General features: G+C 39.7%; 1 protein-coding gene across 1 annotated transcript in view; it reads left to right on the top strand.

Moving 5' to 3' along the window:
* The first annotated feature begins 3,637 nt into the window (after positions 1-3,637).
* The window catches only part of CD86 (CD86 molecule), a 43,286-nt gene continuing 29,431 nt past the window's right edge, over positions 3,638-17,492 (top strand). Inside the window, exon 1 of the mRNA XM_006884310.1 lies at positions 3,638-3,680. Within this exon, the coding sequence (XP_006884372.1) occupies positions 3,638-3,680 (43 nt within the window). The remainder of the gene's footprint in view (positions 3,681-17,492) is intronic.

Here is a 17,492-nt window from a genome sequence, read left to right as displayed (position 1 = left end):
CTCTGTGGAAGCACACAGGCATCAAGTAGAACTCTGCCCCAGGCTCCTCTGTCGGGTCAAGATGGTGACATGCTTGACCCAACCAGTCATGTCCAAGCCTTGAGACCTGTGAAGGTCACTAGAGAAAAAGGAGAGAGCAATTGGAACCAACAGTTCAGTTCCTATGTTGGAATATTTCCACAACTACCAACATTTTACACCTTGTTATCATAAAGCACTCATTTCCTATGCTAAAAAGGTTCTTACAAATCAATAACAAAAATAATTGAAAGATTAACAACTCAAAAGTGGGCAAAAGGAGTTTGTAGACCATCCCTAGAACAGGAATGACTATTTCTTATACATGTAAAAAGATGCTTTTACTTATGTGTAAGAAAGAAAATTCATTTTAAAATTACAAAGAGAAAAAATATTAAAATAAATTTTAAAAAATTACAAAGAGGTGCCATTTCACCTTCTCTACTGGCAGTCACAAAATTGAGAACACACTATGCTGGCAAGAGACATGTGACAGAAAACTCTCTCAGGTTTTGTGTGGTGGAGAATAAACTGATAGATCTCTGTTGTTGTTGTGTACCATCAAGTTGGAACTGACCCATAGCTGACACTCCAGTGGGTTTTCAAAGGCAGTTAATCACGGGGAGGAGATTGCCCATGCTTTTCCAGTGGAGCAGCTGGTGGATTTGAACTGTGTGCTTCGGAGTTGCTGTGTGGCTTCTTGCCACTAGGCCACCAGAGCTCCCATTTATCTTAAGGGAGAGCATTTTGTCTATATATATGAAAATTAAAATTATATTAAAATTAAAATTATAGTATTTGTTTACCCTTTGCTCAAGCAATTCTATGACTATAACCTATCCCCATACATGCAGGGCAGCATATGTTCAAAGGTTATTCATTACTGAAAAAATAATGGAAACAATCTAAAAGTCTCTGGAGAAGGACATTATGTTTGATAAAGCTAAGGATCAGAGAAAAAGAGGAAGACCTTCAAAGAGATGGATTAACACAGTGGTTGCAATAGTGAGCTCAAGTGTTTTTTTGTTTTTTGGTTGGTTTTTTTTCCAGCAGTGAGTACCACAGTTATGAGGAAGGCACAGGCCTGGGTAATGTGTCATTCTGTTTTATACAAGGTTGCTGAATATAATTCAGGGATCCCTAACAACAATAAACTATGATCAATCATTGAATGCAATGGAGATACTCATTATCTTCATTCAAAGAATGAATTGTCTTCATTCCATGGAAAGAAGACAGGAAGATATAAATTCATGGATGTCATACTGACAGAGTCGGTCTCTATTGTGGTTGTTATATGTGTAACACAGTCTATGTAGTATGGTACCACTTGTTTTTAAAAAGAAAGAAAAAAAGCTATGGGTGTATATTTTGGTTTTGCCCTGAGTAATCCACTAGATGCTCCTTGAGAGAAATATGGGAAATATCTTCCCATGCAATTTGCAACCTCTGCAAACACACTGGAGGGCCAGCTATGAGTTAGTTCTGACTCAATTGCAATGAATTGTTAATAGTAAGTAGAGGCAAGAAACTGGTAGCCGGTAATGTAGACTTCCCAGTGACATCTATGGAGGAGAATGATATTGTTTATGGAGGGAAAAATTGCTTTTCTTATAGAGAATTTTGGCCTAGCCCATAGGGATTTGTGCTGCTAACACAAATGCCAAAGGGCACTGCCAACCCAGAGATTGCCAGGAGGGGCCAGTTCTTGAAAAAGAGACATGCTGGGGAAGTTGGAGGAAAAACTTCAACAAGATGGATTGACACAGTGATTGTATCAATGGACTTGAATATGGTAGAGATCATGGGCACAAAGTAGGGCAAGGTTCTGCTCTGTTGCTCATAAGGTCACTGTGAGTCATAGTGGACTCAAAAGCACCTAACCAACAACAACCCAAAGACCATACCTCTCTGGTAGTACGAATCCACCAGCAGCTCCACAGGAGAAAGAAGAGCAATCTTCTCCCATGAGATTTACAGCCTCATACACCCAAATGACGGTCAGCTGTGTGTCAGTTCTGATTTGGATGTAATGATAAACTTTTCAGCTTTCCCTGTAAACATGTAAAATGTAGTAATATTTGTAGATTCACACTGTTAGAATTTTATTTAACTTAAACAATCAAGATCCTTCTCCCGTGGAGCAGCTGGTGGATTTGAACTACGTGCCTTCAGGATTGTAGTGCAGCTTCTTACCACTAGGCCACCAGAGCACCCTAGAGAAATACAACTGAAATACTCAGCTTAATATCAAATATCCTGTTTCACAGAAACAGAAGGGTGTCTAGCACAGCCCAAAGAGATCAGAGATGACTTCAAATGAAACCACTCCTTAAACTAGAAATTTCTTTCTGCTCTTGACACAGTCACTGCCAACAATGGGCTCAAGTATATCAGATATGATGAGGATGGCACAGGACAGGGCAGGGTTCAGATGTGTTGTTCCTGGCTAGCTGTGCAGCATGGCTGACTCAATAGCACCTAACATCAATAATAACTGCATTGCAATTTGCTTTACATTTTTTTCCTGAACTTTGATTTGTTTTCATATGGATAGTGCTATGAATTTATTCCCTGATCAGGCTTCCCTTTTCACACCAACTGTTGAAAAGCTGCAAAGCCCAATTTGTGTTTCATACTGTGTCAGAGGAGATGTCAGCTGTACACATTCAGTGCTTGGCCCCATTTTATGTTCCTGAGCTTGGGTTTGTACTTTCACTCATGTGACTCATCTGTCCTAATTGTATGCTTCTCTGTAAGTCACTCTCCATTGCTTTTTTGTATAAACTGCAGTTAGTGAGTGGAGATGGAAGGGAGGGGAGAGAGGAAGGAAGACTGGAAGAGTTTATAAAATCACAGATGTCATTTTACTGGGCTCCATCCTGTAGCTTTTGTAAATAATCCACTCTGTAGTTTTCAAAGTGTATTGTTCCTTGGACCAACAGCATTTGCATCACCTGTGATTTTTGTTAAAAATAAAGATTCATGGACTGCATCCCAACTTACTAAATTAAGATCTCTGGGGATGACAATCAGAGAAGTTTAACAGGCTCACCAGGTATTTTTATGTACATTAAAGTTTAAGAACCATAACACCAAAGGAAGGATAATGTATAAACATAAATATTCTTCATTTGGCTTCTGACTCCCAAACATCTCTATAGCTAAGACAGTAAATATTTCTTATTCACTCACATCACATCTGGTATACATCAAGAGAGAGTAGGAAGGGTCTGTTTCATTCTGTGGACAAAGTAAGACTCTGCTGTCTTCAAAGTTCTTATACTCCCTTCTGGATCCTTTGCATCAAAGAAAGCAGGAGAGGATGGGAAGCTTTAGAGACCAGATCTGGAAGAAACAGCCTCCTTTTCTCCCCATGCGGCCCATGGTTCATTGGTTGAAATGCAGTCACGTGATCTGCCAAAGAGCAAAGGCGGCTAGAAAGAATGTTCTCTGTGAAGCTAAGAGAAAGGGAAATAGCTTGGGTGAACACACAGCATTGTCTCTGCAACATTCATAAACCTAAATCCCAAACTCTACTTGTCATGTTTTGGTGAAGATTCGTTTTTAGTTTTGCTTTCTAATAAAATTTTATCTTTTCTTTCTTGCCTCTAGCACTATGGAGCTCAAAACTTTCTTGGTGATGGCTGTCCTGCTCTTCGGTAAGAATCCTTTGGCTTTGCAGAGATCGAGCATCCCTCCACTGGCTTTTGAGGAATCTGAACATTTTAAGTTCAGGCCTGAAACGTGGTGGGTTTTGCTCACTTTCTACCCAGAGTTGCACAACGCCATGAGTATAAAGACGTTGCTGAAGATGAAGATAGTGATTGAGCACAAGTGTCTCTGCTAGTGACTGGCTGAACCAGGCTTACTGCTTGTGTGCATGCCCTTCCTGTGGCATCTTCTATCTGTGGTCCTGGACATCCTCATCCCCCCTATCTGGACAGCATAGTAGACTGTCCAACAATGTCCAGAGAGCCAAATAAGGCCCTGGACTGACCCCCCGATGCTTGCTCCTTTTGCTCCGTCTGCTCCTTTCTGGTCTTTTCCATCCCTATCTTAACTAACATCCTCAGACCCTTAGGAAACCGTTGACAGACTTCCAAAGGGCTCCCTCCACTTGGGAGCATTGATTTGCATGTTCCCTGCCATCCCTTTCCCTCTCCACTCCTTTCTTTACCAACCCATCCCCTCAGACCATAATTATGGTTGCATACAGGGCAGATGAAGAGATTCAATTCTTTTTCATACTTCAGTGACTTTAGGTAGTCCCATCAGCAGAGGCATCAGAAAGCTAATGAAACTGAAGCCTCAGGCCTTCCACATGCACAATCCTTCTCTAGCACCCTGTCCAAGACTGTGTGGGACCCTCACAGAGTAGGCAAGTGTCAGGTGTTTTGATAAACTTTGGGTCAGATATTTTAATGACATGAGGGGCCTGTACAGTGCGATTACATGTCCCAAATTTGGGCAAAATTTACAAAAGCATTTTTTAAAATAATTTTAATGAACATTTACAGATATTTTGGATTTCCATTCATTCATTGCTGCACTTCTCTCCCCACCCAGCCGTCCCCCCATACCCCCCTAGTTTGCTCCTCTCTTTCAAAAGTAAAAGAAACACTTTCTCCCTGGTACACAATCCCCCTGCACCCCTCCCACCACCCCAAGTACATTCCACTATGCAACCTTAATTGTGGACTCTTGTGATAATCATAATACCCTATCATACATTGCTTTTAAATTATTCACTCCCTCATCTGTTTCAGTGCAGTATACACAATTTATCCAGTTTTTCTCAGTCTTACCCCAACCCTGATATTAGTCCCATTTTACATCAGTGGCACCATGCAATAGTTGTCCTTTTTGTGACTGAGATATTTCACTCAGCAGAATGTCCTCCAGGCTCACCCATTTTGAATAATATTGCATGAGTTCCTTGTTTTTCAATGCAGCATAGTATTCCATTGTGTGAATATACCACAGCTTCTCTATCCATTAGTTTGTTGATGGGCACCTGGGTTGTTTCCTTGCTATTGTGAACAGAGCCGCGATAAACTTGGGTGTGTATATATCTGTTTGGATGTCAGTTATGGTCTCTTTGGGATATATTCCCAGTAGTGGAATTGCTGGGTCAGATGGTATCTCTATTTGCAACTTTTTGAGAAAGTGCCATACCGCCTTCCACAGGGGTTGCACAATTTTACACTCCCACCAACAGGAAATAAGGGTTCCAGTTTCTCCACAACCTCGCCAGCATTTGTTGCTTGCAGTTCTGTTAAACTTTGCTATTCTGACTGGGGTGAGATGATATCTCATAGCTGTTTTGATTTGCATCTCTCTTAGAGCTAGGAATTTTGAACATTTCTTCATATGCTTGTTGGTCATCTGAGCCATCTGAATGTCTTCTTTGGTGAAGTTACAGAAGTATTTTTAACCACAAAAAGTTAACAGCCCAGTCCTTTTCCATCTCAGCATGTCCTCGATCACCTTCTTTTCTCATTGTGGCATGTTTTCAAGATGGTAGGCATTGTGTATTTATAATTTTGTCTTCTTTTTCGTACGCCTTCCTTAAGTTCTATCTGTTTCAGGATCTTCCCTCTTTGTTGCTCCTTTCTGAGTTTCAGTTTCAATAACTGTGAAATGGAGTTGGCCGAAGTCTCACCACCCATAGTGTGTCTTTGTGTCTTTCGGTTTCTCCTGAGCTGCCACTTCTGGCTGCTGCTGATTTGCTCGCCTGTAGCAAGCTGTCCCAGTTGGGGTGAGAGGTGAACTGGTGCTCAGACCACCTCTAACAAACCAGCCAGTCATGTGTTGTTCTTCTCCAGGCAACCATGAACCAAGCCCTTGGCCCCCTGTTCTCATCACAGCATAGATAATGGAATAATGGTCTCCCATAGATGTTGGCTGTGACAAATCTTTTGTGCTTCCTTTTTTCCGCTTAGCACCTGGGAATGGGTTTTCATCTATGAATATGAGATCTATAAAGGTGTAAATCAAGCATTCTGTTGATTTAGGTAGCAACATCTGCTTCCAACTCCCAGGGTGCTGATGGCCTGGTACTTTAGCTCATTATCAATTTAGACCCCTTTCTCATCTGGCTTCTAATTTTATTTGATAAATACATATGTAGCTCTTAGATTATGTAGATACTTGCAGAAGGAGACGATGCAACGTGGGGATGGCGGAGTCTGACTTCTACTTGCTTCATAAGGGGGAACTTTCTCCATCAATAATATCCATGTTTTTATTGTTATGTGCTATTGAGTCACTTGCAACTCATAGTGACCCTCATGTAAACAGCTTTGAACCCTGCTCTATCTTGAGCCAACTTTACTATTTCTGACACACCTACACCCATTACCCCAGTCACCAACTCAATCCATCTCATCCAGGGTCTTCCTCTCTGTGCTGTCCCTGTACCCTTCCAAGCATGACGTCCTTCTCCAAGGTCTGGTCCCTCCTTACAGCATGCCCAAAGTATGTCAGACAAAGCTTCAGAATCCTTGCCTCCAAGGAGCAGCCTGTTTTCATCCTCTCTAGGATGAACCTGTTTGTTCTCCTAGCAGTCCATGGTATATTCATTACTCTTCTCCAACACCACAACTCAAAGACATCAATTCTTTTATCATCTTTAGTCACTGTCTAGCTTCCTGATGCATAGAAAGTAATTGTGAATACCATGGCCTAGATCAGGTGCACCTTAGTCTCTAGAAGGACATCCTTGCTCTTCAGTACTCTGGAGATGTCCTTGACAGCAGATTTTCCCCAATGTAATTCATTTTTTTAAATTTCTTGGATGCTGGTACCAAGAATGGTTATCATGTGCCCAAGCAAGCTGACACTGTTAACAATCTCAACCTCTTAACCATTTATCATGATACTTCAAATTGGTCTCTCCACATGCTCCTGCATCTATTTTTGCTAATAATTGGGTCTGATGTTCGTTATAAGACTCACAGACTTTATTCACAGTTGTGGGGGTTATTAGGGAAATTAGCTCTGGGGTTTAGTAGGTTCAAGACTGGAGGAGGTAAAGAATATCTTATAGTGTAAGTCCAGGTTTAGTCTAGCAGTTCCAAGCCAGACTAACAAGGCACAAGTTCTCAACTAGATGACGTCCAGGTTCAGTTAAACAATACAAATATAAGAAGCCTCTAGTTTCCTTAATCATCCAGCAAACTTTATCTCAAAGCAATTATAAGTCAGTTTTTTCTTCAATCATTCAACAAACAAAACCTTTAACTGTGGCCTTTATCTCCAGGGTTTCTCTGATTACACCTTGTCACAGTCTCTTCTGTGCCACAGTTTCTTCACAATCTCTCCACCACTATCACCATCATTTTTGACAATGTGGAAAGCACTTTCTCATATTGGCGCCGTAGCTGTTGATGATTTACAAGACCATATGTCTTCCGTTACAGTAGTTCAAGATCATGCCCTCAATGGGGACTAACACAATGGCCAGAAAAACCAATTTTCATGGGTTTTGACACCCCAGTACTATTCTAGATATTTTGTAAAGATCAATGCACTGAAACATCACAGTAACTCTATAATTGTTGTTGTTGTATACCATTGAGTCAGAATCAATCTATAGCTGACTCTCCAGCAAATTTTCAAAGATAACAAATCACACAGGAGTTGATTGCCCCCTTTTCTCCCTGGTGACAGTTGGTGAATTTGAACCATGTGCCTTTGGAATAGCAGCACAGCTCTCACAACCACAGATCCTTTACTCTATGATTCTCTTATTCTTAATCTCATTTACATATGTGGAAACTAAAGCAAAAGCAGGTAAAATTTGTCCAAGGTCCATATAATAATGGTTGGCAAAGCTTATCTACACTCATTTAAATAGCATGGGGAGGCTTGGGGTCAGGGAGAAAGAGAATTTAACTTCTATTCACTTAACTAAGACATTATGCCATTCCTCTCGACCCTTCCTAATGAACTGTCCATAAGTGGTAGGGTGGCTTGGGGACTTGAATGCTATCTGTGGATAATTTTGCTTCTACTTCATCCATTTTACAAGCTCTCCACAAGTACGACATCTGCCTTATGTACAACACTTTAATTGTTCCTAAAACTTGGGCTACAGCCCTTACTGTCGTAGTGATCAACCCAGCTCATGTGACCTGGGAAAGGAGGACAGATGCCCTGAAACAAATTAACAAAAAGGCGAAACTGTGACACAATTATCACTCAAACTGATTCTGCAGCCTGAAATTAAGAAAGTAAAGCCAAGAACCCCCACCAAAACTGGATGCAGGTGTCCCTTTTTGCATTTGCCTTTGAAACTCTGCCTGGGAAGTTTTTAACTCCTGCAATGAGTTCTGAAGATTGAAACCTTGAAAACAACTCCCCTCAATAGTTTAGGTTTTATTGTGTGAGAGAGTAAGTGGTTATATTTGAGGTGATACAAATTAAAAGTAGGAAAATGGTGACATTTGGATAGAAAATATCACACACTATTAAAAAACAGAGTCAATTATTTTTTTAAAAAAATTAAAGAAATCTGTATGAGCTTTCCTCATCTTTCTTAGTCCACTCTGTTTACCAGGCTGGTTGATAATGAACTGGTTACAGGGCAGGCATCCAGATGGAGAAAGAAGATGCAATTGGCCCAGATAATCACAGCAAACATTCAGGACTGAATAATTCATTTGATGGCGAAGATAAACAGTAGAGTGGAGCAAGCCTGTTTGCCCTTCTCTGAACCCCACATCTTTTGTGTCCTTCTCTAGTCATGGAAATTAGTCATGGCAGAGGTCGCCCCTACTCTCGAGACTAATATTGAAAGAGAGTTGAAGGCCAAGGGATGGGGGCAGTGTTGGCCTTGCAGAACTGGATTACAATTGTGCTTTGTATTGACAAAGCTGAAAGAAATTTTAAGAAGCCACTTGTGGGGGGGGGGAACAAAAACCCCTGTCTGTTGTCATTGAGTCACTTCTGACTTAAATAACCCTATGGATTATAGAACTATTGTTCCATAGGGTATTCTTGGCTATAACTTTATGGAAACCATTTTTTTAAATGTCCTGTCTTCTACTATGCTGTTGGGTGCATTTGAACCACAAAACTTCAGGTTGGTTGTTGTCACTGTTGTGTACCATAGAGTCGGAACCGACCCATAGCTGACCCTCTGGCAGGTTTTCAGAGGCAGTTGTTAATCACACGGGAGGAGATTGCCCACCTTTTTTCCACAGAGCAGCTGGTGGCCTCGAACTGCATACCTTCAGTATTGCAATGCAGCTTCTTGCCACCAGGCCACGAAAGGTTAGTAGTCCAGTGAAAAAGTTGGCCCCACCCAGGGGCCTGCTACTTGCAGAGGTGCCCCTGGTTGCCAAGCTTGGTTTGTTGCTCTTCTCATTTCTTTAAACATATCAAGACTTAAGGCTAAGAGTGGTTCTTGAAAAATCAGTTGTTCACATATCAAGAAGTTATCTTTCCAGTTTGACTTTTGATAGTTGTTTTCTTTTTGTCTGAATGGCCAGTTAGTCCTGGGGCTCTCATTTCTCTTGAACAACACTTCTGACTCAATTAGCATACCATCTATCAGTAGTACTGGGGATTTTCTTCACCTTCAGATTTGCATATAATTGGCTCAACTCTTCTTCCCACTTCCTGTGGAAAGGTCTGACAGTTTTCTGTAGATTTCTCCAAGGGTGGTTGCATGAAGATTATGTTTATATTGTTGCTTTTGGCTCCCAATTCTTACTGCTATTAAAGTGGTCACCAACAATACCACTTGAAGGGGAAAAAAAACAGTCCTGCCCAATTATTCCTATGGAATTGCCATAGAGCCTCATAGTTCTCCTACTGGAATCAGTCACTTGTGTTAAACCTCTGTCTTTTGAGGTGCATGTATGTTACCCAGGAAGGAGGATCTTGTCCTACAATTGTTGATTTTAATAGAGTGTAAGTTCCAGAGAGAATGGAAGACAAGTTGATTTGTGGTCAATTAAATAGGAGGAGTATAGTATTGTTCCAAAACAAGAGTGAAATTGGTAGGGAGTGGAGAATGCAAGTGGACTCCTTTGAAAAGGAACACGAGTTTGAAAGACTGTAAATTACTTTTTCCTTTGTGAGAACCAATCAGTCAATTTCATTTTACAGTAACACCATGTATTACAGAGTAGGAGCATACACCATACACTTGGCAAGGTTGTGTAAGCTCCTGGAAGCAGATTGCCAGGTCTTTCCTCCAAGGTGTCTCTGAACACCTTTTGGTTGGCAGTCAAGTACTTTGAAGTCAACTGTTTACATTACCCAAAAGTTCCTTTGTGGGAAGAGGTCTTAAGATCATTTCCAGAATATACAACCTGGCGTTTTACCCTGCTCAGTATTCTTGGGATGTGTGAAAACAAGCATAACTGGAATACTTCTTTAATAGTAATGATTTCTCCCCTAGCACTAACCTATTCCATGAATGGCCAGGTTCCAGAGCCTCAATATTGTTGTGAGTATTAGGTCAAACACTCTTGGCTTCATTTTTTTTTTCTTTCATTTTTTCTCCCTTAGGATGTCTCTATTTAAAAATATTCAATTCCTACTCCTTTGTTAAAAGCCATATTCAAAGTCTTTACTACAAAGAAACAGGCAAAAGAATAAAATATTGTAAATATTAAAAATATTGTAACTATTAAAAATATTGTGATCACATTGCTGTGATCACAAAATATATATAAATTTTCAATATGCTTTGTTCAATACTGTGTTACACATACTTTCCCAAGTTCCTAAATGTTTTTTAATTTTGAGGACTATGATAGTTGACTAAGTCATAAATAATTTTCTTTTTTGTGTGTGTATTTTAGTTACTTGGAAACAGTTACCCCATTGTCTTTCTTGGTTCATAGTTGCTGAGGAGCGATTAGTCCCATTGTCATTGTCTTGTACGTAATCTTGCTTTCCTCAAGATACTAAGGACAAGTCAATAAGGACTTCACCACAATTTTTCTAGGGATAGATATGTTTTTATTTACCTTACTTGGTACTCTGAATTTCTGAACTGAGATTTATTTCTTTCTTTCATTTTGAACACTATCTGCCATTATTTCTTAAATATTACTAATCCACCATTGCCTCTGTTTTCTTCCTCTAGAAATTATCAGAGCTTCTCAGACCAACTCTTCATGACTCTTCGTCTGTTCTTCCCCATTGTTATCCCTTTCTTTCTATGTGATTTCTGAGCGAACTTCTCAGTACCATCTTTGAGTGTGTCATTCTCTTTGTGTTCAATCTAAACTTTGTCCTAACTACTTGAGTTTATAATCATTATTATTCCTTTCCCATAAGTTGAATTCATTCATAAGCAGATCTATTTTCTTTATTCTTACATTTTATCATTTTCCCCTTTTTAATAAGTCATTTCTTTCAATATTTTTTTAGGATCTTAAGTCTTTTTCCTGGGGTAAAATTATCTATTGATATTTTCCCATGTATGTGGGATTTTGTTGTACAGGCTCATTTTTAACAGAACATCTTTCTATCCCTTCTTCTCTCCTCTTTGTTTAATAGTTTTGTGGGTCCCTCTGCACAGCTTCAGACCAGAAACAGATTTTATGTTGGTAATTCAGGCTCCTGCCCCATAACCACGTATGTATGATGCAGTTGCCCTGCTAGGGCGTTCTTTAGCTTACTTCTGATCTCTGGGCTCTGGTATCTTCTGGCTCCCTCATAACCCAAGGAAAGTCCCTGGGTAGTACAAATTATTTATACTTCATAGACACAGTCTCGTTTATCTTGCTTTTAAGCCCAGCAATTGGTTTGTTGTTTTTTTTCCCTGGTCTGTGCATGTGCTTTATCCATTGTTACATGTTTGACATAGAAGGGGAACTATAAATCATGAACTTAGAATACCTATCAGCCCAAAGCCTCTATGCAATAACTTAGTTGTACTTTTTTTAAAATCCATATGGTCTACCTCTATGACAATATTTGTCAATTTTTCCCTGAAAACTTACCAGCTTTTCTGTTTTAAAAATTATGTCTCTCTATATTGTAAGAAGCTGAGCTGCAATTTCAAAGTTTGAATCCACCAACTGCTCCATAGGAGAAAGACAGGCAGTTTCCTCCCAAGCAATTAATTAGCTCTGAAAACCCACTGGAGGGTCAGCTTTGGGTTAGTTCCAACTCAGTGGCACACAACAACAGTATAACAATATAACACAGACACAGAAAGATTGTTTAAAACAAGTATATTGCTACATGACCCCTGCATTGGTGGTACCATGTTCTTCCATCAGGAAGCGCATAATTCCTGATTATCCCTCTTTTGTGATGTGGGCTGCCATTGACGTTCACTATTCAGACCTATTGATGAGAGTTGTGATACAATGATGTCATCATTCAATCATTCATTTGTTAGTTAGAGTTAGACTATTTCTACAAAAACAAATTCTGTTCCTATTACCCACTTTTACTTTTTATCTCTGATTATTCTGATGTTTTTGCATTTTTCACATCTCATAATTATACCTTAACTTCAGTTTCAAACTTTAACTAATCAAACATGTTAGCTTTACTTTTCTTATCTTTGATATGATCAATGTATCTTATTCACCAAACCTTTTACTTTTGACCTAGACATATTTGTATCTTAAAGCAGTGTATTTTTGAGGTTTAGTGTTTAATCTGCTGTGAGATTTGTGTATGAAATACAATTCTTCATCTATATTTATTTATTCACAAAGTTGTGATATCTGATATATCTTCTGCAACTTATAGAATGCATGTCCACACTTTCATAATCTAATATCTATTTTTATATTTTATTTCAAAGTATTTAATTCTAACTTGAAGCTCTGTTAAATGTCCTATTGATGTAATGATTAAGCATTTCACTGCTAACCAAAAGACTGGTGGTTCAAGCCTACCCATCAGCTCCTCAGGAGGAAGACCTATCTGTCACCTGCTTTCATAAAGTTTACAGCCTAGGAAACCCTTCGGAACAATTGTACTCTGTCATATGGGGTTGTCAGAGTAAACAATCAACATCATGTAACAACAACAATGTATCTATCATTTACAACTATACATTATTGAACACACCATATTGGTTCCAATCAATTGATGGCACACAATTTATGGATATGGATGTGTTGCGTTCATGAATTCAAAGTATATATTTTCTTAAGATAGATTTAGGCCTTGAAAAATTATGGTACATACACATAATGAAATACTATGCAGCTGGCAGGAGCAATGATTTTGTAAATTACTACCCAACTTGGGAGAGACTAGAGAATATTATGCTAAGTGAGCTAACTCAGCCTCATAAGGACAAATACTGTATAAGACCATTATTATAGAGCGAGTATGAGAATCCAAGGTGGGGGAGAGGGTGGGAGCAGAGGGCTGACGATGAGCAAGGGGTGGGGGTGATTAATCATAGGGTCACACAATTTGATGGGTGGAGGGAGGGGTGGGTGAAGCAAATTGGAAAGATCTAGTGTGAAAAACAATGTATAGAGGTGAGCAGTTTGAATCCACCAGATGCTCTGCTGGAAAAGGAGGGACAGTTTCCTCCTGTACTAGTCAGATCCAATTTGATGACACACACAAAATAAATAAATTTGAAAAAAAATTTTAAAAACAGAGGAAGGAAGGAAGGAAGGAAGGAAGGAAAGAAGACTCAGGCTACTCAGGCTATAGAAAGTCTTAGATAACCATCACTACAGTATAACAGAGAAACCTCTTTGAGAGAGAGTTATTTTGAGGAAATGGCTTACACGCTAGTAGAGAATGGCAAGTTCCAGGTCTATAGTTCATATCTCAAAAGCAAGAAAGGTCTGAGGAGACCAATGAGATCAAGTCATCAGCAAGTACAGGACCTTGGGCTGCTGGCTTTGGAGACTGCTAGCTTCAGAGGCTGGCAAGTCCTAAGGTCATTGTGGTTCAGCATGGTTGAAGAGTTCCAAAATGGCAAGTACACACACTGGTCCAAAACTGGCAAGACCACTGGTATGAGTCTAGAGGGCATAAGCTAGATAGCTAGATGTGGGATTAGGAAAAAAAAAAATTCTCAAGGTTTTTTGCCAGAGATTTCAAACATATTCCATGTAGACCTACCCTTGAGTGGACTGCACCTTAATCAGATAAAGTTGATTATATCTTTACAGAACCACCCTTACTCCTGCCTCATTAACATCATATGGTTGTTGTTAGATGCTGTCAAGTTGACCACAATTCATAGTGGTCCTATGAATAATAGATCTGAACTTGCCCTGATCTGCACATCCTCAAAATCTCCACTATGTTCAAGTCTATTATTATAGTCATCTTGTGAATCCATCTCATTGAGGGTCTTCCTCTCTTTTGATAGCCGTTCCCAGTGTGATACCTTTTTCAAGGGTTGGTTCCACTTGACAACATGCCCAGAGTATGAGAGATGAAGCTTCACCATCTTTGATTATAAGGATCACCCTGGTTGCTCTTCATTCAAGACATTTGTTCTTTTGGCAGTCTGTGATATATTCTATACTCTTTCCTAACACCACGATTCAAAATCATTGATTCTTCTTTGGTTTTCTTTATTCACTGTCCAACTTTCAGAAGTATATGAAATTGACAATATCATGACTTGGACCAGATGCATCTTATTCTTTATACTGACCTCCTTGCTAGTTAACACTTTAAAGAGGACCTTTTGAACTCATGCAATATTATTCAAAATAGGTGACCCTGGAGGACATTATGCTGAGAGTGAGGTATCTCAGTCACAGAGGGACAAATGCTATATGGTGCCACTGTTGTAGAATGAGGCTGACATTGGGATGGGGGTAAGACTGAGAAAAACTGGATGAAATATGTTTATGCCATTGAAGTCTTTGGGGGAGAGAATATTTTATATTTTAGGGCAATATGTTTATCGTAAGAGTACAGAATGAGGGTTGCAGAGTGGATTATATTTGGGGGTTGGGGGATGTGTGTGGGGGATTGCGTACCAATGAGGGAGTTTTTCTTTTGCGTTTGAAGGAGAGGAGCAAACGGGGTGGGGGGAGCGGGGAGAGGGGTGCAACAATGAATGAATGGAATTCCAAAATCTCTGTAGATGTTCATTGAAATGAAAAATAAAGAAATTTTTAAAAAATTAAAAAAGAGGACCTTTTACAGCAGATTTTCCCAATGCAACAAACCTTTTAATTTCTTGACTGCTGCTACCATGGTTGTTGATGTGGTTCTACGTAAAATGAAATCCTTGTCAGCGTCAATCTTTTCTCCATCTATTATAATGTTGTTTGTGGTCTAGAGGTGAGGATTTTTTTCCCCCTGATGTTGAGGTATAATCCATATTGAAGACTGTAGTGGTTTATCTTCTTCAGTAAGTGCTTTAAGTCTTGTTCACTTTCTGCAAGTTGTGGCAGCTGCATAACACAGATTGTTGAGGAATCTTCCTCAAATCCTGATGCTACATTCTTCTTTGTATAGTCCAGCTTCTCAAATTATTTGCTCAGTATATAGCCTGAATTAAAGTCAACAGTCAAAGTCATTTCCATAAAGTGAGAACCAACTCACAACTGACCCTCCAGCAGAAGAAGATTGTCCTTTCTTCTATGGAGATGCTAGTGAATTCAAACAGCCACAAAGGCAACACTTTGAATTAGCACCACAAGTTCCTATGGACTAGGGAGCTCTGGTGGCCTAGTGGAAAGAAGCTGCACTGCAATCCCAAAGGCACATGATTCGAGGTCACCAGCCACTCCATGGGAGAAGGATGGGCAGTCTCCTCCTGTGCAATTAACTGCCTCGAAAACCCACCAGAAGACCAGCAATGGGTCAGTTCAGACTCTGTGATATACAACCACAAAACCACAACATGTATGGAGAAAGGACACACACCTTTACCCATTGCTGTTATTGTTGTTAAGTTCTGTCAAGTCGTAGACGACTCATAGCGACCCTATGAATGAAAGACCTGAACATTTGGATAACTTTCATTGTTTCTTCAAGTTCATAGAGTTTCTAGAGGCAAGCTATTTTGGAAGTGGATGCCACTCCTGCTTCCAAGCTTGTTTTAATTGGGAAGCTCCACCAAACACTGTCCAACATGAGTAACCATTATCACATTTGACACATCAGTGTCACAGTGTTTAGCATTACAGCAACCATAAGTTACCTCTGTACAGTAAATGGACAGACCAGTGCTATGCCTTTTCTAATTTTAAACCATGCATCATTCCCTTGATCAGTTTAGACAACTTCTTCTTGGTCTATATGCAAGTTTCACATAAGCACGGTTAAGAGTTTTGGGATTCTCATTCTTCTCAATGTAAGTGATAGATGATCCACACAGTCAATTTACACAGTCATCAAGGTTAGAATTTACAAAACATAGGATAGTTACATTATATTGAGAATTATAGTCATGTAGACACACTATATTAGTAATCACAATATCTAAATAGAAGCATTGAGCAAGCAATTGGATATAGGTGTCCCAAAACTCTAGGACACAATACAGGCTAGTGATAGGCATGTGTGAATCATAGAGACGGACTATGGACAAGGGTAGAGAATGAGGCAAGGACTAAGGACAAGCACCTGAGCACTTGAGATCATCAACATTTACAGCTCAGTGGTGAGAGAACTGCCAAGACACCAGAGATTGGAAAAGAATAGACAATTTCAAGGATAAACAGCCAACAGTATTATAGTCAACAGAGTGGTCAAGGAAGGTGAGGTGTTGAAAGAGCTCTGGAGGCAGCCATGAGGAGGCGTCCCTGACAATTTTTCCTTGGGTGTTTTCAAGAGAGAGTGAGGAACGGGAGCTGAGAGTGGAGACAGCAATCACAATTTAAGGGAAAACGAAACCAAAAGAAGTTGCAAGGAGTTTTAAATGATTTCTGTGAGAAAGGGAAAGGCTGGTGAGGATGTATAAAAATTAACCAGCCCTGAGGTCACAGGAAGTAAGATGGGAAACTGTACACTTGTAATGTCACCAATCTGAACAATTGAATAATTTCCTCCAAAAGTACTCAAGCATTCGGTTGTGAGAAGCAAACCCCAATCTACAGCTGTTAAATTGATTCCAACCCATACTAACCCAATAAAACAAGATAGAACTACCACATTGAGTTTCCAAGATTATAACCCTCAGATGCACTCTTCTGTGTCTTTCTCTCAAGGAGGAGTAGTGGTGAGTTCAGACTGCTGGGGTTTTGGTAATAAGTTGAGCGTTTAACCACTGTGACATCAGGGTTCCTTGTTTTAAGTATTCGAATGTAGAATATTCTCAGGATGAAAATGGAAGAAAGGGCAAATTTATCTAAGTTGCTGATAAGAGAATAATTAAAAATATATGCTGTTTCTATACTGTCTGTGACTACAGTTAATAGTTCTATTTTATTTTTTAAATAGTTCTATTTTATTAAGACTACTTGGACCAGGAGGCAGTCGTCAGAACAGAGCAAGGGAACACTGCATGGTTCAAAATTGGGAAGGGCGTACGCCAGGGATGCATCCTATCT

The sequence above is a fragment of the Elephantulus edwardii genome, unplaced genomic scaffold (genome assembly GCF_000299155.1).
Source record: "Elephantulus edwardii isolate Elephantulus edwardi_28Jun2011 unplaced genomic scaffold, EleEdw1.0 scaffold00032, whole genome shotgun sequence".
NCBI lineage: Eukaryota > Metazoa > Chordata > Mammalia > Macroscelidea > Macroscelididae > Elephantulus > Elephantulus edwardii.
The sequence above is the reverse complement of the archived record's forward strand: the minus strand, read 5'-3'. Positions and strand labels throughout refer to the sequence as shown.